The sequence below is a fragment of the Brachyistius frenatus genome, unplaced genomic scaffold (assembly GCF_029030835.1).
Source record: "Brachyistius frenatus isolate BFR_SWC_R1_liver_20210118 unplaced genomic scaffold, ASM2903083v1 Contig_6, whole genome shotgun sequence".
Classification (NCBI taxonomy): domain Eukaryota; kingdom Metazoa; phylum Chordata; class Actinopteri; family Embiotocidae; genus Brachyistius; species Brachyistius frenatus.
The window spans coordinates 1355118-1377623 of NW_027210605.1; the positions used below are offsets into that span (position 1 = coordinate 1355118).

At 43.6% G+C, this 22506-nt stretch overlaps 2 protein-coding genes across 5 annotated transcripts; both read left to right on the top strand.

The window, feature by feature from the left end:
- The first annotated feature begins 431 nt into the window (after positions 1-431).
- On the top strand, positions 432-11499 carry brpf1 (bromodomain and PHD finger containing, 1). 4 transcript variants are annotated; one of them, XM_069723771.1, is made up of 16 exons: positions 432-645; positions 2115-2902; positions 3232-3421; positions 3524-3811; positions 4027-4544; positions 4816-5020; positions 5101-5232; positions 5460-5588; positions 5864-6365; positions 6987-7295; positions 7406-7684; positions 7761-7908; positions 8053-8186; positions 8839-8954; positions 9069-9223; positions 9877-11499. In XM_069723771.1, exons 2-16 carry the CDS (start codon positions 2160-2162, stop codon positions 10058-10060), a joined length of 4032 nt encoding a protein of 1343 aa, XP_069579872.1. In that variant the 5' UTR covers positions 432-645; positions 2115-2159; the 3' UTR covers positions 10061-11499. The 4 variants fall into 4 exon arrangements, with proteins under 4 accessions (XP_069579872.1, XP_069579877.1, XP_069579863.1 ...); XM_069723776.1 differs by lacking the exon at positions 432-645 and adding an exon at positions 676-1135; XM_069723762.1 differs by lacking the exon at positions 432-645 and adding an exon at positions 1298-1459.
- Positions 11500-14401: 2902 nt separating this feature from the next.
- Positions 14402-21563, top strand: LOC138636012 (uncharacterized). Its single transcript, XM_069723794.1, has 17 exons — positions 14402-15014; positions 15190-15205; positions 15320-15427; positions 15558-15625; positions 15779-15862; positions 15952-16042; positions 16758-16891; positions 16972-17040; positions 17132-17198; positions 18517-18695; positions 18771-18818; positions 18924-18969; positions 19074-19225; positions 19318-19386; positions 19483-19534; positions 19662-19769; positions 19947-21563. The coding sequence occupies exons 1-17, from the start codon at positions 14928-14930 to the stop codon at positions 20915-20917; spliced, it is 2349 nt and encodes a 782-aa protein (XP_069579895.1). The 5' UTR covers positions 14402-14927; the 3' UTR covers positions 20918-21563.
- Positions 21564-22506: the final 943 nt, after the last annotated feature.

The following is a 22506-nucleotide window of genomic DNA, read 5'->3' on the forward strand; positions in this document are numbered from 1 at the left end:
ATTAACAGTACATTTTAATTTTTTTTTTTTTTTTTTTTTTTTTATTCATATACTCTGACGTAGCATGAAGATATGATAAAAGATCAAATAAATTGATCAATTCTGAATGAAAAGTCGTTATATTATTGCAAATATCCAGAAAGTGTTTCTCTGCTGATTTGAAAGACAGGCCAGACTTTTGACACTCCCGACATCTTTGAAACAAAGCCACAGATTCGTAACATCCAACACGAAACCGGGGGATTTTTTTTTTTTTTTTTTTTAAATGGAAATGAGTAATTCAGTCGGCCCGATGAATCAAATATAATTCATATTGTCGCGAAGTCCCGTTTAAAATGTTCCCTCGGGCTTTTAATTTATTATCGTAGCCGAGAAATAAGAGCCTGCTTCGTGTGGCGAATGTGTCGACCCGCGTCTGCGGCGCAGCGTTACAGCAATGGTTGCCCCTTTTGTTCAACCGAGTTCCTGAATTATTCCCAACACAAAGAAATGATCGGGATATTATATTGTTTCATAAAACCATTTCACTTTACCAACGCTTCCCGTGGCCTCATCTGGGACTATCTAATGAAATAAATCGATCTGCAAGCCCTCTTGAGCTGCTGTGAGGTTTCCGAAGCACGCAGTCTTCGGGAACGTGGAGTAGTAAGTGTTTATAATGTTAGTCCAGATCTGTAGCGTTAGCGTTAATTGATTTATCGTTTTTATGGGAAATACGGACTCATTTTTTTGACCATTGAATGCTGATTAGTGGTGCAATTTTGCAGTAATTGCAGGACCCTGAAAACACCCAAGTGACGTTAGCAGAGCCTTGATGCAAAATAAGCACGCCTGGCTATTTTCCTCATACCTACAGCTAAACATTTCAGAGATCCTCGGCTGCAGAGGAGCCGAGAAGAAGAAGACCGGGCATTGAATAAGTTGATGGACCTCAGTTTGAGCCACACGTGCTGCCCGTGGTGTTTCGGTAACGTCACGAAAATCAGACGTTTCTTTTAAAAAAAAAAAAAAAAAAAAAAAATATCTTTTCCGTTTTTGTTGCCCTAGTGTCTTGCGATTCGCAAAGGGGTGAGGTCATTGTGGAGGGAAACACCGGAGCTGAACGGTCATCGGTAGTTACAGAGTCAGGCTGCCGGTGCGTGTCGCTTCAAACGCGTTTTGTTTATTATTTCGCATTTCGTCGGTTTTTTTACATTAACGAGCGCCGCGAACGGTTTGCGCGAGACACCCGTCTTTGTGTAGCTAACGGTCGCCCCCGTGGAGGTTGCTACATTTTATTTGATTTCTCTCTATTTTTTGTTGTTGTTTTTTTTGTTTAACCACGCGAGTTAAACGTTACCGAGTTGAATGAAACGCCGAGCGAACGGTTAGAGATCAATAACGGGAAGATCGTAGCAGATTATATAACGTGTGCTTTGTGACTCGTAGCTATGCTCTCTTCAACAATGCTCTTTGAAAAGTGAGTTGTCTTTTTCTAGCTTGCTGTTAGCTCGCTGGCTAGCAGCGTCTTTTTTTTTTTTTTTTTTTTTTTTTTTTTTTTTTTTTAATGTTTCATTGTTTGGGAGGGAAGCGACAGCACACACACAAAAAAAATAAATAAATAATAAAAAAAATAAATGGTAACGCTACCGTTAGCTGGATTAAAACACACCAAGTCATTTGATTTGGGTTTTGAGGGCTTCAGAAAGATGAATCTTGCTCTGCTCACAGTTGTTGTTGTTTTTTTGGGTTGTTTTTTTTTTTTACCTGATTTATGTCTCAGGTTGTAAAACGAGCTTGATTTTCATAGTCAACTGTTGTTGTTTTTTTCCTGTTTGTTTTCCTTAAATGATTGTAATTCTCAACGAGCATGTTGACCTAAATTGCACCTGCTACTGGATAATAACAATAAACACATAACAAATATTTTGCTACTGGGAATAGAGGGGGGGGGGGTCACGGTCACGTGACTGCACCATAACAGGTGCACAACGTGCAGGCACGACTTGTCTAGACTGGTCACTGAAACTACAACACTTGAGTGACAGCATCTAACTGATATGTTGTATTGTATGCACATAACATTGCAATCAGAATAAAAAAAAAAAAAAACGACTTTCCTTTTCCTGTTTCAGATGTAAACTCGAACACCATCTGTCCCAGCGGTGGCTGTTGGCACAATGGGGCTGGACTTTGATGTAAAGACATTCTGTCACAATCTGCGGGCCACCAAGCCCCCTTATGAGTGCCCCGTGGAGACTTGTCGCAAAGTCTACAAGAGCTACAGCGGCATCGAGTATCACCTTTACCACTACGACCATGACAACCCGACTCCTGCGCAGGCCGTGCCCCAGAAGAAGAGGAAGGGGCGTCCTCCTCGCGCCTCGCTGGCCGGTTCAGGGGATACGGATGACGGCGGAGGCAACGGAAGCGGAGGACCGGGCCATGGCGGGAACACACCTGGTAGCCCCAACCGATCAGACCGCTCTCACTCCCCGGGGAGAGATACCATGACCTACGCCCAGGCACAGCGGATGGTGGAGCTGGAGATTCAGGGACGCATTCACCGCATTAGCATCTTTGAGAACATTGACGTGGTGTCGGAGGAGGACAGCGACGCGGACGACGCTCCACCACCTGGAGCCGGTGGCGGCGGCGGAGGGGTGTGTAACGGTAGCGACGGTGGAGCCGGAGGCAGCGAAGTGGGAGGCAGCGGCAAGGACCGCTCGGACGTCCTGTCGTCTAACGGGGGCAAGGCAACGCCAAAGTCTGGGAAACATAAGAGTAAAGAAAAGAAGAAGGATGGCTCGTCTCACCATCACAGCGCTCAGTCCGGTCCTGCGGTCAAGCTCCCCGAGGCGGTGTTCAGAGAACTGGACCAAGAGAGACCGGATGCTCCTCCTCGGCCGTCATCTTACTACAGGTCTGTCATGACAATTATCGTCTGGTTCATTGATAGTTACACAGGTATAAGAATTAAGAAACAGTATTCTTGATAAGTCCACGGCACAAGTTTTACAGAGACGGGTAGTTAATAATGAGGTGTATAGAGAAGGCATATTTTCTTTTATATAGAAAACATTCTGGCATTAATTGGACATATTCACCATTTTATATGCAGGTGTATGGTTCATCGTTGTGCGTCTGCGTCAGGAAATCCTGACTCTTAATTCATGACGTGTCTTTTCCTCCCATGCAGTCGATTTAAAAAGATGTCCACTTTTGACTCTTCTCCTCAACTCTGGCTCTCAGGTACATTGATAAGTCAGTGGAGGAGCTGGACGAGGAGGTGGAGTACGACATCGATGAGGAGGACTACATCTGGCTCGACATCATGAACGACAAGCGGCGGCGCGACGGCGTGACACCCATCCCGCAGGAGGTCTTCGAGTACCTCATGGACCGCTTAGAGAAAGAGTCCTACTTTGAGAGCCACAACAAGGTACCTGACGGGAAGAGGACTTTTTAAAAAAAAAATTTTTTTAAATGAAACGTAAATAGATTTCATTCAGCTCTGATGTGTCTTCGTGTTTCTCGCCCTCAGGCGGACCCCAGTACTTTAATCGATGAAGATGCTGTCTGCTGCATTTGTAACGACGGAGAGTGTCAGAACAGCAATGTGATCCTGTTTTGCGACATGTGCAACCTGGCAGTACACCAGGAGTGCTACGGTGTGCCCTACATCCCAGAGGGCCAGTGGTTATGTCGGCGCTGCCTGCAGTCGCCGAGTAGAGCAGTGGACTGTGCTCTGTGTCCCAACAAGGGAGGCGCTTTCAAACAGACCGACGACGCACGCTGGGCCCACGTAGTGTGCGCCCTCTGGATCCCAGAGGTAAGTCCATACACCGCTACGTTTTTTCATTTGAATTACGTAATCGTGGTTGCTCCGCTCATTTGTTTTGCATGGTCATTTTTTTGGGGGGGGGGGAGGAGAAATGGCTCTCGATGCATAGATTGTAGCCAGGTGGATGTTGTTGTTGTGGTCAATGTACAGTTTAGCCTTTTTGCAATAACTCAAGTTTAGTGAGTTTCCTTTCCGTTCTTCAGGTCTGCTTTGCTAACACAGTCTTTCTGGAGCCGATCGATAGTATCGAGCACATCCCTCCTGCGCGCTGGAAGCTCACCTGCTACATCTGCAAACAGCGGGGCTCAGGCGCCTGCATCCAGTGTCACAAAGCCAACTGTTACACCGCTTTCCACGTCACCTGTGCCCAGCAGGCAGGCCTCTACATGAAAATGGAGCCCGTCAGAGAGACCGGGGCCAACGGCACCTCTTTTAGCGTCCGCAAGACGGCATACTGCGACATTCACACGCCCCCGGGATCAGCCCGACCTTTGGGAGGAGTAGGCGGGGCCAGCATGGGCTCGTCTCACAGCGAGGGAGAGCTGGAGGAGGACGACGAGCCTAGCATCTGCCACGATGATGACTCCAAGGGCTGGAGCTCTGAACGAGCAAAGAGGGCGAAGGCAAAGTCCAGGCTGAAGATGAAACGAGCAAGGAAGATCCTCGCTGAGAGGAGAGCTGCTGCACCAGTGGTTTCTGTGCCCTGCATACCGCCCCACAGGTACACGTGCACTGCAACTGCGCTGTATGCGCTCAACTGCCCAAAGAAAATACATAACGGTTTACCTCTTAATACAAAACTGTATGTGGAACAGCAGCTCAGCCAACACCGAAATCCTCACTTACAAGGAAGAATAGAGTTCAAGGCGATCTGTTTTTTGTTTTTTTTTGTCATTTCATACAAATCTCTGCTAGCTCCACAAGTGCTGTTCTGTGAGTCGCCAAGACCTTTTTATGACACAGGAGTTAAAGCAGTGTTTGCCTCTCTCCAGGCTGAGCAAAATCACCAGTAACCTGACGGTACCCAGGAAAAGCCAGTTCATGCAACGACTTCACAGCTACTGGACCCTGAAGAGGCAAAGTCGCAACGGTGTCCCTCTTCTGCGCCGGCTTCAAACCCACCTGCAGTCACAACGGCACATTGACCCACTCCCGCCACAGCAGCCGGCGTCACAACTCCCTTCGGTAAATGTTTGTGTAAGTTGCTGTACATTTTTAACAAGTTGAACCCCATCCGCGTCCGCACGTTGATGGGTTTGTGCATGTCGGTGTTGCAGAGGGACAGCGATGAGAAACACACGGCGTTAAAGGAGCAGCTGAAGGCCTGGCAGAGACTGAGACACGACCTGGAGAGAGCGAGACTACTGGTGGAGCTTATCCGCAAGAGGGAAAAACTCAAGAGGGAGACAGTGAGACACAAATTCGATTTAATTCTGTCATTAACAGATATTAAAATTTGATTTAGCAACAGCTCGCTATGGTCTTCCCTGTAAGCTCTATAGAACAGTGACTAGTATGCCTTTCCTTTCTTTGAGCTCGAGTTGGATTTGTGTACACTTACACACTTCTCCCATATTTCTGTTTATTTATGCAGTTTATTCAGGTGTACATTGTTCAACATGTTGTCTGTGTTCAGATTAAAGTGCAGCAGATGGCGTTGGAGATGCAGCTGACTCCCTTCCTGGTGCTGTTGAGGAGTACGTTGGAACAATTACAGGAAAGAGACACTAACAACTTTTTCACTGAGCCTGTCCCGCTGGCTGAGGTAAACACAGTCACAAACAAACACAAGAGATTTGCATGTTTACTTTGGCTGGCTATGTTATTTTTTTTAAGCAATGTAATTATTAAAATCTGATTATGTTGTTGTATTAATGTTTTTCTCAAATTTTTTACAGTAGAGTAAAGAAACTCAGTATTGATCAGCGATGATACCTTCTGAAACTTTTTCACATTTATTACACTGTCACTGTTGTAATATGAACACTTATTATACCTTGAAGTGACGCCTCTGTCTGATTGCTTCCTTCTGTCCCCCAGGTGCCAGACTACCTGGACCACATTGACACCCCAATGGACTTTCAGACCATGTGGAACTTGCTGGAGTCCCATCGCTACCTCACTTTTGAGGCCTTTGAGGCCGACTTTGGCCTCATCGTCAACAACTGCCTCAAGTACAATGCCAAGGACACAGTCTTTTATCGCGCTGCACTGCGGCTCAGAGAGATGGGCGGGGCCGTCATAAGAACAGCCAGGCGTCATGCCGAACGGATAGGCTTCGACTGTGAGACTGGTTTGCACCTCCCTCGAGAGCCGAGCCCAGACAGTCAACGGGACCACGAGAGAGACAGAGAACGAGAGCGAGAGCGAGAGCGAGAGCGAGAGCGAGAACGAGAACGAGAGCGGGACAGGGACCGGGACAGAGACAGGGACAGAGACAGAGACAGAGACAGGGACAGAGACAGAGACAGAGACAGGGACAGGGAAAGAGACAGGGACAGAGACAGAGACAGAGACCGGCCGCTGTCTTCTAATGAAGATGGTAAGTTTCAATTTAATATGGAGCCATAACATTTTTCTAAAGCACCTGTGAAAAAAAAAAAATCGATGATAAATATGGGAGGTTGAGTGATGGCACAAACATATAGTAGATAGTAGGCCGGTATAAATTTGTGCTTGTAGCAGACGTAATGTCAAAGGAGGAGTGAAAGATAAAATGAATGTATCCGAGCTTAGTTGTGTTTTGGTTTATTTACCCAGTGATTGTGACGAGGTCAGCACTGTAACTGACACTGATATTTAAACAGTGTGTGTGTGTGTGTGTGTGTGTGTGTGTGTGTGTGTGTGTGTGTGTGTGTGTGTGTGTGTGTGTGTGTGTGTGTGTGTGAGATGCTGAAAAGGAATGTACAGTACAGAAATAAATATTTTTGCCACAGTAAAGCCAAATGACCAGCAGATGGCGTATGTTTATTGATGCAAGTTAAAACATCTCAACTCCTCTTTGGTTGTATTTGCTGGGTTTTCACTGTTGTACTTTGTATAAACAAAGAAAATAAGATTTATACTACCTTGAACAACCTCATTTTGGTAGTTTCCAGTCATGTCTGGCTGCCTTTATGATTGTTTAACTTCCTTTTCGTCTCTCTCTCTGTGCCACTCACAGACCTCCTCCTGCCGGAGAACAGGCGGCGGCTCCCATTGGAAGAGCAGCTGCATTACCTGCAGGCGCGTCTTGATGAGGTCAGCTCGGGGAAGCACAGCATCGGTCAGTCGCGCAGAGCCAAAGCTCTAAGAAAGGAGATCAGTGTGATCAAGAGGAAGCTGGCGCACCAGCGGGAAGGAGGCTCTGGGTTGGGGGGCCGGGAGTCTGTGGGCGGGGGAGACCGAGGTTCATCTCTCCCCCATCACTCATCCTCTGCAGGACACCACGATGAAGGGGGAGAGAGCAGCAGCCAGGAGATCAGTGGGAAGGGTGAGTCAATGAAAACGTGTTCATACCATTAAAATGTTAAGGGCCAGTAAAGCAAAGGAACATAATACATATTTGCTTGTGTTTTAACATACGCTTCTCTTTCTGTCAAGAGCTGAGTGTGTCCTCATCTGCCTTGGCTCCAGAAGTGGGCCGTCGGACGTCTGTTCTCTTCTCCAAGAAGAACCAAAAAATGGCCGGACCCCCCAAAAGGCCAGGACGCCCCCCTAAGAACCGGGACGCCGGCTACGCCGCAGCGGGGGTGAGCCAGAGCCCCATCGGCCCCCCTCAGCTGCCCCTGCTGTCACAGAGCAGGCAGAGGAAGAGGCCCCGCAGCCCCCGCAGCAGCTCCAGCTCTGACAGCGACAGTGACAATGACGACCTGTTGCCAGGTGCAGTGGACACGACACAATAAACGTGCAATGTTTGAGTCAATGACTCACTCACTCCTCTCTTTCTTTGCTTCAGGTTTGCCAAGCAATGGCTTCGACACAGGAAACCAGCCAGTAACAGAGAGCTTCCGCGTGTACAGAAATGAGCCTCGTCTTCCTCGTTCAAGCTCAGACTCTGAGTCCACCACCAGCAGCAGCAGCAGCGCAGCGTCTGACAGGACCAGGTGACCATAATGTTTCTGTTACAAACGTCACGGTCTGGTTTTGAAAGTCCCTGTATTTAAAGCTGGCCAACTATCTCTATTTTTTATCTGTTCAACACTTGTAATAAACTTATATGCATCTTAATAGTCTGTTTTCTCTCTCAGCACGACTCCCTCTAAGCAGGGCAGAGGAAAGGCGTCGTTCTCTCGCTCCGCCTTCCAGGAGGACAGCAGCGAGGAGACGTCAGGCACTGAAAATGATTCTTACTCGGTTGGAGGATCTCGGAGCGTTTCACACTGTAAGCACAACCCTTGATGCACATCCAGCTCGTTGGTATTTAAACAGGCAGTGACTGTTTTCTCACACCATCTCGTATTTTGAAACGCGAAACATTGCATTTGATGATTATCTATTTCTCCCAAAAAAGAAACCGTTAATTGCACAGAACATCAAAGCAGAGCCACAGCTCTTTCTGTAATGCGCCACAGATAGTGCTAAAGATAGCACAAGATGCAGTGCCAGAATACAGCAACTTGTTTTCTTGCTGGTAGTTTGTAGCTCAAAAGCTGCTTAGGAGCGCAGAAAACACGACATTTAAAATGTTCAATCCATGTCATTGCTGTAAGCTGTTAAAGTCACCAGATGCAGACGTGGAAACCGCTGCTGTTGTCTTTATGGAGGGAAAATTAAACACGGTTGAAGGAAAAGCCAATAAAGACATCTGTTTTCACCATGTGAAGTGTTACCTTTTGTTGCTCAAATGACAACAAACACCATGTGTTTAGGACTCCCCACCCAGCACTGGTTTCCTAACCAGCCCAGCTGCCTTAGAAACAGATCATTTCACATGACGGAGACGTGCGTATTAATACAGGACTAGAACAGTGTGATGCACATAACAGATGTTCAGCTGAGGCGAGGTTGTGTAATGGGGACTGTGCTCCTGTCAGTGGTGCGAGGCCGGGACCGATCGGGATGCTGGATGACGTCAGACGACTACTCTTCTCTGGAAGCGCTGGACTTAGTGTGGGCCAAGTGCAGAGGCTATCCTTCATATCCTGCTCTGGTGAGACACAAGTGGAAGATACCGATAGTACAAACTAAGGTCAAGTGAGCTGTGATCTTCTCGGCAGTTAGTGGACGTAAGACTAATCCTCCTAATGCCACTGTTTGCCTGCAGATAATTGACCCAAAGATGCCCAGGGAAGGGGTGTTCCACCGCGGTGTCCCGATCCCTGTCCCCCCTCTGGATGTGCTCAAGCTCGGGGAGCAAATGACCCAGGAAGCCAGGGAGCACCTGTTCCTGGTCCTCTTCTTTGACAACAAGAGAACTTGGTCAGTCCTCTCGTCTTGTCTTTTTGTAAATGCAATTGTTGCTGTTTGAGTTTGCCTCTATTTTTTGTAATTCTTCCAAAAGGATGAAGCACTGTAGACAAAAAAACATGATGCAAGAAAAACAACCTTCTGTTGTTTACTGGATGTGTACACATAAGTAGCTCTGCGGTAATACCTGAAAGCAAACTGCAGTTCGAACGAAGAGCAAGATGACATCAAATTTACCGGAATTAGGACAAATGTGGTTGGAACTGAAGAGAAGAAAGAACATGTCGTGTTTTAGGTCACCATTTTCACTTCTGTTCAAGGTCTGCTAGGTTTGAAGAAAAACAATGTCATGTGAAAAATTAGATGACACTAGCAAGTGTTTTGTCATTCTTCACTCACTTGCTTTCAGGTTGCGCCCTGTAAAGTATCTGACCTCAAGAAGAACCAGGAAACAGGAAATGAATGGGCCTGTTCCTCCTTCAGCGGAATTGTTATTAAACTTTAACAAGATATTAATTCGCCTTGGACTCTATTCCATTTTGCTTTTTTTTTTTTTTTTTTTTTTCCCAAAAATATTTGTATGTTTTCTTGTAAATGAAATGCTGTGCACCTCTAAGGGGAAATATGAAATAATAACTCTGGGGTCTATGTTTGTGTGCATGCAGGCAGTGGCTGCCCCGCTCCAAGCTGGTGCCCCTCGGGGTGGACCAGGAGCTGGACAAGGAGAAGATGCTGGAGGGCAGGAAATCCAACATCCGCAAGTCAGTGCAGGTGGCCTACCACCGGGCCATGCAGCACCGCAGCAAGGTGCAGGGAGACCCCAGCAGCGAAACCAGTGACAGTGACTGAGCACAAACACACATGCACACAAACCTTACGCGTTGGTCTTTGCAAATGGCGTGGAGTTCATGTTTCTCTCATCAGAGAGTCTACATCAGAGACTGCAAGAAAACAGTGCCACTAGCAAAGAGTGGGGGGAAAAAAACAAAAAACACCCACTACTTTGGCCCTAAGATACTCACACCCATGCACACTAAGCCGTATTTAATCCGACATGTAAGATATTGTATTTAAGAGAAGTGAAAAAAAAAAAAGTATTGATGATGATGATAATAATAATGATGGAAAGATGTGATACGTTCAGAATCGTGAATCAAAATATTCCTTGTCTGTGGTCGATATATGTTTAATAACAAATGAGGTTTACAGACTCCAATAAGTAGTATTGCACTATGGTGCACACACAAGTTTGCCATTCCCTGTGATTCGTACAGTCACACAAGTAATCTTACATTTGAGCAGGGAGGTGCATGTAGTGTATACACACACACACACACACACACACACACACACACACACACACTGGCTGCGACCGCGCCAGCACGTCTTCACATCCATCATCCACCTCTCCAAAAGGAAAAAAAACAAAACACAGGCCCGGTGCTCGTGTCGAGTCATTTGTCAGAGGAGCACAACGAGAGACTGTCGCAGCCTGAACTGTGGGCGCACCAACGTTACTGTAATTTATTCTGCTGACTTCCTATTAACACGGTCCACAAGCTCGTTTTCATCATGGACTTCTTCTAATCACTCCGGCTGCACAAGACAAGTCATTGTGTGGTACTTTTCTTCTCGTCCATCATGTCTCCTGTTTTTACAATTTTGTTAACATATGTACGTGTCACACAGGCCGTTGGTCACTGATATAATGAGGACTAAACTGAAACACACAATTGCCTCACTGTCTGTCTTAGTCTCAGGCTGATGGCTTTAGAACTTTTATATATACAGATTGCATAAAGATAGAAGTTTAATAAAAAAACAGAATTGAGTTTTTTAAACTTGTGGGTTGTGTTATGTTGTGTTCACTGTTGTTCACCTTCAGTGTTCTTCCTGGTTCCCTGCTTTTATTGCTGGAGACTGTTGTGAAATGATCTGTGGAAACTTCTGGCCCTCCCATTATTGTTTTCTAAGTAATCAGTGAGTCATAGGGGCTTCTCAGCACTTATGCTGCTTTGTTCTGACAGCACAACCTTTGCTGCTGCACATGGCCATTCAAGTTTAATGTGTACTTGGAAACACTTCCTTCTTTGCAAACACAAAGTTTATTGCTTTGTGGTCCGTATTTGTTAAGTTAACTTCCTCGATCCTTGATCAGGCTACTACAGACAGTGTAGAGTTGCAGTCATCACCTGTGAATCCCTCACATTGGTTCTGCAGGTTTGCAGTATTTCATTGTTTATATTGTCACTGTACACTGGTTTGAGTTGTCAGATGGCCTTTCCAAAAACACCTGGGTCATATCTGATTGCTATCTAAACATTTACATTTTATGTTTGTTTTTATGTTTTTTGCAGACGGCGCCAGATATGCTGGTGGTTTGGTTGCCCAAGGATTTGACAAAACTTTGAAAAACGACGTGTATAAATATAAAAAATGATATAATCACAAAAACATACAGTGGGGCAAAAAAGTATTTAGTCAGCCACCAATTGTGCAAGTTCTTCCACTTAAAAAGATGAGAGACGCCTGTAATTTTCATCACAGGTACACTTCAACTATGAGAGACAGAATGGGGGGAAAGAATCCAGGAAATCACATTGTAGGATTTTTAATGAATTAATTGGTAAATTCCTCGGTAAAATAAGTATTTGGTCACCTACAAACAAGCAAGATTTCTGGCTCTCACAGACCTGTAACTTCTTCTTTAAGAGGCTCCTCTGTCCTCCACTCGTTACCTGTATTAATGGCACCTGTTTGAACTTGTTATCAGTATAAAAGACACCTGTCCACAACCTCAAACAGTCACACTCCAAACTCTACTATGGCCAAGACCAAAGAGCTGTCAAAGGACACCAGAAACAAAATTGTAGACCTGCACCAGGCTGGGAAGACTGAATCTGCAATAGGTAAGCAGCTTGGTGTGAAGAAATCAACTGTGGGAGCAATTATTAGAAAATGGAAGACATACAAGACCACTGATAATCTCCCTCGATGTGGGGCTCCACGCAAGATCTCACCCCGTGGGTCCAAAATGATCACAAGAACGGTGAACAAAAATCCCAGAACCACACGGGGGGACCTAGTGAATGACCTGCAGAGAGCTGGGACCAAAGTAACAAAGGCTACCATCAGTAACACACTACGCCGCCAGGGACTCAAATCCTGCAGTGCCAGACGTGTCCCCCTGCTTAAGCCAGTACATGTCCAGGCCCGTCTGAAGTTTGCTAGAGAGCATTTGGATGATCCAGAAGAGGATTAGGAGAATGTCATATGGTCATATGAAATCAAAATAGAACTTTTTGGTAAAAACTCAACTCGTCGTGTTTGGAGGAGCACGTTGCATCCAAAGAACACCATACCTACTGTGACGCATGGGGGTGGAAACATCATGCTTTGGGGCTGTTTTTCTGCAAGGGGACCAGGATGACTGATCCGTGTAAAGGAAAGAATGAATGGGGCCATGTATCGTGAGATTTTGAGTGAAAACCTCCTTCCATCAGCAAGGGCATTGAAGATGAAACGTGGCTGGGTCTTTCAGCATGACAATGATCCCAAACACACCGCCCGGGCAACGAAGGAGTGGCTTCGTAAGAAGCATTTCAAGGTCCTGGAGTGGCCTAGCCAGTCTCCAGATCTCAACCCCATAGAAAATCTGTGGAGGGAGTTGAAAGTCTGTGTTGCCCAGCGACAGCCCCAAAACATCACTGCTCTAGAGGAGATCTGCATGGAGGAATGGGCCAAAATACCAGCAACAGGGTGTGAAAAGCTTGTGAAGACTTACAGACAACCTTTGACCTCTGTCATTGCCAACAAAGGGTATATAACAAAGTATTGAGATGAGCTTTTGTTATTGACCAAATACTTATTTTCCACCATAATTTGCAAATATATTCTTTAAAAATCAGACAATGTGATTTTCAGGAATTTTTTTTTCTCATTTTGTCTCATAGTTGAAGTGTACCTATGATGAAAATTACAGGCGTCTCTCATCTTTTTAAGTGGGAGAACTTGCACAATTGGTGGCTGACTAAATACTTTTTTGCCCCACTGTATGTACTTAAACAGCTTCATAGTCCTGAAAATCTACAGGATATCACAAAGCTACATCAACACTTTTTCAGGATTAACATCCATATGACATGACATTATAAACCCTTATTTCCCATAAGATAACTGACTACTTACATCATCAGTTGCTTTGTGAGCTTACTTGGCTGTCATGAAAAATATCCAATGGGAAATCCCTCGCCCCAAATAAGAGTTTTTAATCACTCTTTCCATCGATGATAAATATCCCCCACCCAACTGGAGCACCCACTCACGACAACATCTAAGACTTTAGATTTTCAATCAAGATGCCGCCTCGCATTAAAGATGTTTTTGTTTCCTGCACTGAGCGACACTGAGTGCGTGAGTGGAAAAAAAAAAAAAGAGTCGATGGTTTCAACATAACACACTCGACACAGGTACCTTATGGTGTTGTGGTAACCTGTTTTTTTCCCCCCTCATAGGTCTTATTTTAGCTTTCCGCTCCAACTGTAACTACCACAGCTGTACCCATCCTCTTCACACACAACCGTAACGTTATCTATGTGTGTTTAGTTTGATTTTAAAGAGTGAAACATGCCACAAACGACATTTTAGTATAGCTTTGGCTTTATGTTTGGGTTCTCATGCGCTTCTGCGTGTTTGACATTCATCTGAATTTACTTTTACCCTCTGCTCTTAAATCCTACTGCAGAGAAGCACAGCCTCACTGTGCCACCACTACGCTTTACAGTGGGTTTATGATGATGTGAAGTGTTACTCTCATTTAATTCGAAAGCGTAAACCACAATATAAAAAACTACCTTCTTCTCAGAGTCTTCAACATGCTTTCAAGCAAACTGTACCTGAGGTGTGATGTGAGGTGTGATGTAAGTCGGCTGTCTCCTGGCCTCTGTCCCACACAGCTGTGATTTGGAAAGCACCTGGTCATCATTTGTAGCCACAGTTTCTCCAATCTCAGCCTTCCTTCAGAGTTGTTGTAGGTCTCTTGTTGGCCTCCATCACGGGCTTAGTAAATTATGTAATTGGACTCCAGCAGATGTTCACTGATTTTGAAATGATCTCACATCCATCTCCTAACTTATACTTTTCACTCATCTGTCCCTCCATCGTCATGGTGTAGCCCAACAAAGGTTGGACCTAACTCCCACAATTAATAAAAAAAAACAACAACATGACTTCACTCAGTGATCTCATGTTGCTTATAACAAAAACCAGCTGGCTGCACCACTGATGGAGTAGGCCTGTCCCTTTTATCCTTTATTCAAAACACATTTTATATATTATGGTTCGGGATCATTACAGGTCCCTCGGGAAGTATTACTCTCCGTAAGGATGGGCGTCTTCAACGAAAGTTCAAATTAGGATTTATATTTAGGGCACTGAATCCTCCTTCCTCCTGCTGCTGTCTGGGACGTTAACGGGGGGGCGGGGCGTCTCAAACGAACGCCCTCACGTTTTAGTCATTTTGACACAAAACCTGAGTGCAGCGTAACGACAGGGCTGCTTGGAATCTGATTTAAGCCCACTGACTTCTCAGTGTACTTTGGACAGGTTGACGCTCCTAGCAGACGCATAGAAAAGCGGAGAGAATATACGATTTATTTATGGCGCGTCATTCTGGCGCATAATTTGAGATCATTTCACTCATTTCGATGTAATTTAGATGTTTAAAATGAGTTTTGGCACGGCGCTGGCGCTGTTGGTTGCCCTCATGTCTCCGCTGCTGCTGGAATGTACCACAACGAGTCGGGTGAGTCTCACCTTTAAAAAAAAAAAACACGTGAATACAGCTAAGAAAATAAGAAAAGTGCCAACCTGTTCATTTTTCTTTATATGTAATGCATAATGATAAATGCAGGGCTGTAATTTCATGCTTTGTGACCGTTTATTACTTACTAAACTTGTCTTTCGTGTCCAAACTTTAGATGGGACATCCCAATGGTAAGTTCTCTCATTTCTGTTTTCTCATATTATTAAAGGCCCTTTAGTATCAGTTCAGACTACATGTGAAACCCACGTGTTGCTTTGCACTCATGCACCTCTCTGTGTGGACAGATTATGTTGAGGGTCAGTGTCCTGTGAAACTGACTTCAGTCCCGTTAATGGACACGGGTGGCATTCCCTCTGGACGAGCCACCGTTTATGTTTGGGTCAAGGCTGAAGGTATGGGGTCAAACTCCATAACTCCAATTCAATTGTGTTTTCTTGCACGAGTCACACTTTTCCATACATTTCCTTATCAGGTCACTGTGAACATCTGTCTAAGTTGCTGATAAGTGTGTGACATTTACAGACTTCTGCAAGTCCCCGAAGATTGAAATTCTGCCAGAGCCACTCACACCTACAAAAAAAAAAAAAAAGGTTGGACTTGTTCTTCTTTGCACCTGCTCTGAACAGTGTAGATGGTGGACTTTACAAACTGATGACATTAAACTGTTTTCTTCCACAGCTGTTATTATTATTATAAGAATTATCTCACCAAGAATTCATGATGTAACATTTTCTCTCTCTTAGTATGACAATGAAAGGTGTCCAGGGCAGAGGAAAGTCATATGTGACAGACAGGATGCCCCACATGGCAATATCAGTTTTTACATGGTAAGAGGATATTGCTTTAGCTGCCAAAATGTTGAGGATGTTAATTTTATTAATATAATTCTGAAAATGTTTTGGGGTTTTTTTGGCAGTGGGATTGTGTCGAGGCCAAAATCCAAGGGAGTGTTTTTGTGTCCTACAAGACAAAAACAAGAAGCTGCAATATCTCTTACACAGTGATAGGTGGAGTATTTAGGATTTCATGCCTCGTTTTTTACTTCTTAGCTTTGATTAATTTTTTTGCCCCATGTAATGTTCCTTTTTTCACTTGTTTTCCCTTATTAAGAGTTTGGTGTGATATTTTAGTTTCAGATGACAAATCAAAGGAAAAAGCTGATTTTAAATATCTGAAGGTGTCAGGCCACCACACACCTTTTGATTCTCCATGAATCTGATAAACAGTCTTTCCAAAAAATATGTCTCTATCTGGAGGGTTACTCATGGGGATGAAGAGTACTATGAGACACATCTGTCAAAAATATGTCATATGTTTCAATTTATGTTCAGATTCGTGGCAGTGAGCGTATGATTCACATTTCATCAAAACACTGAGTCACTTACCATCGCCTGTGAAAATCAGCTTTGTTACCTTGAAACACAAGATTTTGCATCAGCATAGAAATGTCTCATTAAATGATGAAAGACAGATCTCAAAATTACTCAACACTGATTTGTAAAGCACAGAATTATGAGTTGTCTTCAGTTTCCAAATAATGAAAAGACAGTCCTTCAGCAACTCATTTTTTTTTTTAATTTTTTTAATTTCACTTTATTAATCCCCGAGGGGAAATCTCTTCGCCTTTCTTTCTTCATTTATCCAGGTTTTCCCTTCCATTTCTCACCTGTTTGTACATATCAACCTGCCGATGCTCATATCCTGTATCTTTGTGTGACTTAGACTTTCCAGACTTTGATCTGTCTGTGAATCAGTCGTCTAAATCCATCACCGTCACTGTGCAGCCTGGACACAGAGTCCGTGTCAGGTTGTGTTACAAAAGAAGGTTCTGCATGGACGGGTCTGATCCCATCACTGTGAGCATTAGAGGCACATTTGTTGATCTTCATTGGCCAAGGTTATTTTTTTCTGTGATGTGTTTTTATGTTCTTTTCAGATTGATCCATCTCAGTCTCAATCAGCTGTCCTTCCCTTCTCTTACCTGCTGCCCTGCGTGTGCGTACAAGTGAGTTTCAAGTATTTTTTTTTTTCTTTAATGTGGCACTATTTTGTCAACCTGTTTTTAATGCTCGTACATATTTTTTCTTCATTGGCAGGTTTATTACACCTATAGAGATGCAAAGCGACATGAAAAGTGCCCATTTCAAAACAAAGGCCTCGTAGGTGAGTGTGACAGATGATTCATATCACTCAAAAATAAAAATATTTTACAGGGACACCTCAGGTAATGATGCCCGAGATAGTCTTTGGTATGATTCAGAAATGCAAACCTGAGGTGTGTCCCTTCATCTACATTTTAAGTTTTCTTACATTTAATAGACCTATCATTTATTATGTGTCCCTTCCTTCTGTGTCTGACACAAAACACAGTCCCACTCATGTAATGTAGGATCCTGCAGTGTGGTCACCTCTCCTAATGTCGGGGTCAAGGCCGTTCCACATCTGAAGCATTACAGGAAACTGCAGTGACCAAAGCCTTGAATCAAAAGCATTTTAAGACCATTTAGTTGTTGTTCCTGTTTTAGGAAAAAATGGGCCTAAAAGTCTGTAATGTGGTGCGTCCTAAGAAAAGCTGTGATTCTGGTCACAGACATCAGGAAGAGAGCCAAATGGCCACACACTCACTTCTGTTTTTAATGTTTTGTTTAAAGAACAGATGTCTCAACAAGATACCAACATGACCTTTTCTACAGAATTATACTCTGTCAAAATCATTTGCTTTTAACTACTGAATATTGTTTTTATAGGGTTATTTCACAAAATATATATATAATTCATTGTTTCAAGAATTTCTAATGTGGCAGAAGGAATAGATGATTTTAATATTTTAATAAGTTTAATGAGAAAATTAATAACCATATTATACACATCGTTGTTGCAAGCAGAGATATGCTTATATGTCTTAATACATGTCTGGAGGGGATCTTTAGCAGAAACAGGCTTATTCACTTTCTAAGAGTGGAAATAATTAACATGTTATATTTTGTTTGTTTAATCTGAAGAAAAACAGAATTGTAAAAAGTTTTAGTTTCATACGAGGTCACGTGTTGGACTATTTAATAGCTCCTGTCTGCAGATATGAGAGTGTCGTCATTCTGCTCATCTAACTCTAAACAACAAAGCCAGTACGTGTATTTCTTAAAATCTCAAACTGATTCTTTAATGTCATTCACCTCACTTGTTTTGTGATGATGGGTTAGAGACTATTAGCCCCACATTTCAACACATTGAAATAAAACTGTTTGCATGAGATCAGAAGAATGTTATTTTTCTTTTTATGTAAATCAGGGTCATTGAACCCTTACAGCATACGTGTACGTACTTCTGTGTATCAGTTTTTTGCTGTTTATTATGACATAATAACCATTATTTATGTAAGTAAAATATCGGCAATCTTTATCCACAACTTCATCCCTGTATGAACCTCAGTGAGGCATGATAGTGCTGTAAACATCCGTCTGTGTTCACATCACCTCAACAGATGTCAGAGACTTTTGGCGCTCTGCTGAAATCACACCTTTCCATGCAAGTTTGAGGTGGCGCTCCAAGTGTCCGGCCAACACCATGAACATCTCCGCCTCCCTCTGCTGGTGGCAGCATGAACACCTCTGCACACCTGTCCTCAGCTCCAGGCTGGAGAGGCAAGATAAACCGACCCTGGTAAGTTTGGTCGTGATGGATTCCTGTTAGAAATGAGTGCAGTTATCTCAAATACCCACTGTGTCTCTTCAACAGGAATTTAACATATCTGCAGTGGACAAACACCCTCAGATGTGTGTGCAGGTAAGGAATTAGATTAAAAACTAGTTGTAGTTGCATTGAAATGTGTCCCATGTGTTGCCTTCCTTTTGTTTGCAGATTCACATATTTGGGTTTTTATTTTTGCAGTTTTCTCTACAAGGCAGCCATAATATCTCTTGTCCTTTCAAAGCCGGTGAGTCAAACAGGAAAAAAAAGAGTTTGTTTCACTTCCTGCGGTGAAAAGTCTGTTTAATTGTATATTTCCTCTTCTTGGTTCCCTGTCCTTGCCCTCCACAGATACACCCTCTTGGGAAGTGTACATTGGATCAGGCAGGCAGAACATATTAGTGTATCTGACTTCTTCTGCTCCAGCAAAGCTCTCAGCTCAACTCTGTGTCCTTACTGAGAGGGAATGTGCACCTATAGGACAAGTCCACTCAGTAACAACGGTCAGTGGACATACTGTGTGTTTTTAAGAGAGAAATAACCAAAATCAATGTCAATGTAGGCAAATATGTGACTCTTTTTACCCATTTCACAGGAAGGAAATGCTATTGAGACAGAGATACATGTGCCCTACCACAGTCCTGCTGAGAAACTATGTGTGCAGGTGAAATAAATATCATAACTTCTGTAAAGTTGATAATGTGCTCTGAACATGAGCATGACGTTTACTCTCTTCTCTTTATTTTCATCTTTTCTGCAGGTGTGGCAGTCACGCCCTGCTCTTCTAGGAAGACGAATTCTGTGTCCGGACTGTAAGTGTACTTAACGTACACACATCAGCTCCAGTAACATTTGTGCTTTTGTGTTATCAGGTTATACGGGAATGCACATGCAACTCCTACAAAGTAAATAGACTTGTTGTTTTCTGTTTGCCTACAGACATACATTACAGAAGAGGCTTGTATGCAGCCGCAGCTTTAATAATTATAGTTGTTATTGCATCACTGGGACTTTTCATCCACCGTGTCACCAGGGTTGGAGCAGCAGGTTGGTTAAGTTGCCCTATTACATACAAGTTCAAGACACTGGCTCATTTCTTTTAAACAATCATAGTTCCTTTGAGTGCTTGCATGTCTCCATCTTACTCTGAACGGACCAATGTAAACTTACCAAACACATAATGCATGATGTCTTTTTTCCTTTCGTCTGTTCCCATGTATTTAGGCTGGCTGTATATCCAGAAGCCTTTGTTGCTGGTTTGTTCATCAGATGAGTCAGCCCATGTCTCTTCTGTGTGTGCACTAGCCTCAATCCTTCAAGGAGAGCTAGGCGCCACAGTGCACACAGCTCTGTGGGCCCAGAGCTCACAAAGGAAGGATGGAACCGGGGATGCCGTGCCAGATCTGGGTCCCCTTCCCTGGCTGTATGGGCAGTGGGAAGCTGTCTGTAAGGCACAAGGAAAAGTGCTGATTATCTGGAGTGCCGAAGCAAAGAAGGCCTATGAGCAGTGGAGGGAGAGGAGGGCAAACGTTGATAAAAATGTGGTAGAAAATGAGGAAGATTGCAGGAAAGCAAACGTGAGACATGATAAAATTGAGGATTTGAGACTTAATGGAAGAAGACTGGGAAAATGCAGAAAAGGCAAAGCTGCAGGGAAAAAAGATTGTGTTAGGTTATGTGATGATGAAGACTGGTGCCCACAGAAAGAGTCCTCTACAGTGATAGAACCGGTGTTTATGGCCGCCCTGGCCTGCCTAGAGGGGGCGCTGCAGGAGTGCAAAGGTCAGGGAGTTGCCATTGTCTATTTCCAAGGCCTTGGCCACAGCAGAGACATCCCAAAGGCCCTCAGGGGGGCCCGTCGGTACTGCTTACCGCAGGACTTTAGGGGTTTAATACAGCACCTGGGAGGGATGAGAAGACGGACTAAAACTGATCAATTTCGGTGGCACTGCTGGCCCAGACTGCTGTCTAAAGTGCTGTCTATATGGACGGCACGGCAGCTCTCTCGAAGGCTGCAAACACTGCTGCCTCAGACGCAAGGACATAAAGTGCGAGGACAGAGTGCTCCATCATCAGTGAAAATGACATCAGTTAAGACGCTTGACAGGCTCAAGTTGCTACCGGCAGCCAGCCCGGGAACTGCACAGGAGCTCGAGCTCCTTCACGGGTCGCCATGGAGAGCAGAGAAACGTTAATCTCAAGTGACAGACTTTTGTTCTGCCGGAAAAACGATCCACGAGACACGGGAGCTGGTGTTCCACCGTGAGCACCTCAGAGCTGCTCCCTAACTGAGAACTGTTATATACTGATCACCGTCGTGTCAGAAATGCCACCACTTGTTTTGCATATTAAAAAAAAAAAGGTCCACACTCTCCTGCATTTAGCCTCCAACAAGAGGGTCATTATGTTGCTTTCACTGAAGCCACAGCGAACACCTCTCATAACTCTGTATATGTGAACCACTATGAAAATCATGTTGCAAATTACATTTCACTTTCTTCATGAAGGCATTTAATGTTTGAGAGTTTTGTGACAACACAGGTGACAAAGTCAATGGCTGCTGTTTACAGGAACAGGATTATCTGAACATAGATGTAAAGCGTTTCTCTTGTTAGAGGGACTGGTGAAAAAAATGTGCTTGACAATTTTTCTAAATTAATTTTGGCCATGTGTTTAAGGTTTTTAGGACTTTATTGTATTAGGCCGACGACTGCTGCTTTTAGCTAGCTGAATAACAATTATATAATAAGATGGCTGTTTATTTACAGCTGTATTTCTGCACACATAATATCTCAGGCATTCAAAAACATTAGCATATTGAATAAAAAAGGTTTATCCTCATACATACTGCATATCTTTCTTCAGCAAATGTTACTGTAGTTTAATGATCGAGGAATTCATAATGAAAAACGTGCCAGCTTCAAACCTTCACTGTGTCTCCCAATGAGAGAGTAAAAGGGAATGCCAGTATTATTCAAATATTATTCAAATATTTGAAATATACCATACCTCAAAATCTAAGCCTTAGAAGAGGAAAAACCACGACTGGAAACTTTCCCACTTCTCATTTTTACTGCATGAATCCCAATTGGTTCAACTGTAAACTTCATGCAAAGCAGCTTTAACTCTCGTGTTGTCCTCGGGTCAAAATGTGTTCAACCTGTGTTCAAGCTGTGTTCAACCAAGTTCTATTTTATTTCTATATTTTTACATTTTTTGGGATCATTGGTCAATAAATAAAATGTAAATTAAATTAAATGTCTTTAAATAAACCCTCACAGCCTCCTTGTCACCAATGATCCCCCAAAAAATATGAAAATAAAATAGAACTTGGTTGAACACAGCTGCGGGTCATTTTGGCCCAAGGACAACACGAGGGTTAAACAGTAAACTCAGATCCTTGTCAGGTTGTACACACTAATGTGATGTTACCTGATTAAATGTTTGTACTGTGTAACTGAGCTTAAGTGTCTCCAGTTTGTTATTTCTGTTTAAGCAAACAATGATGAGAGCTTAGCCTGACACTTCAATTCATCATCTTGAAATTAAGTTTCAGGTGTTTGACATATGGCGACCAGTAATGTGTGAAGATATCCATCTTCAAGTTTAAAGATAAAGTAACCTCTTCCTTGATGTAAATCTCCACTGCCACAACTAAACAGCTATTTATGGGAGGTCCTTTTGCTTTTGTGGAGATACAGCCGACATACATATCAAATATAATGATATATTTAAGATAATCAATATTGCCTTATGTATTTCTTTTCAGTAATTGTGTATGTTT

Coding starts and splice junctions, on each gene's coding strand:
- LOC138636012 (XM_069723794.1), top strand. CDS start 14,928: ATGTTTAAAATGAGTTTTGGCACGGCGCTGGCGCTGTTGGTTGCCCTC. Junction 16,043..16,757: donor TATCTCTTACACAGTGATAG/GTGGAGTATTTA, acceptor TGTGTGACTTAG/ACTTTCCAGACTTTGATCTG. Junction 19,387..19,482: donor CTGAGAAACTATGTGTGCAG/GTGAAATAAATA, acceptor TCTTTTCTGCAG/GTGTGGCAGTCACGCCCTGC.
- brpf1 (XM_069723771.1), top strand. CDS start 2,160: ATGGGGCTGGACTTTGATGTAAAGACATTCTGTCACAATCTGCGGGCC. Junction 2,903..3,231: donor CGGCCGTCATCTTACTACAG/GTCTGTCATGAC, acceptor TCTGGCTCTCAG/GTACATTGATAAGTCAGTGG. Junction 7,685..7,760: donor CAATGACGACCTGTTGCCAG/GTGCAGTGGACA, acceptor TCTTTGCTTCAG/GTTTGCCAAGCAATGGCTTC.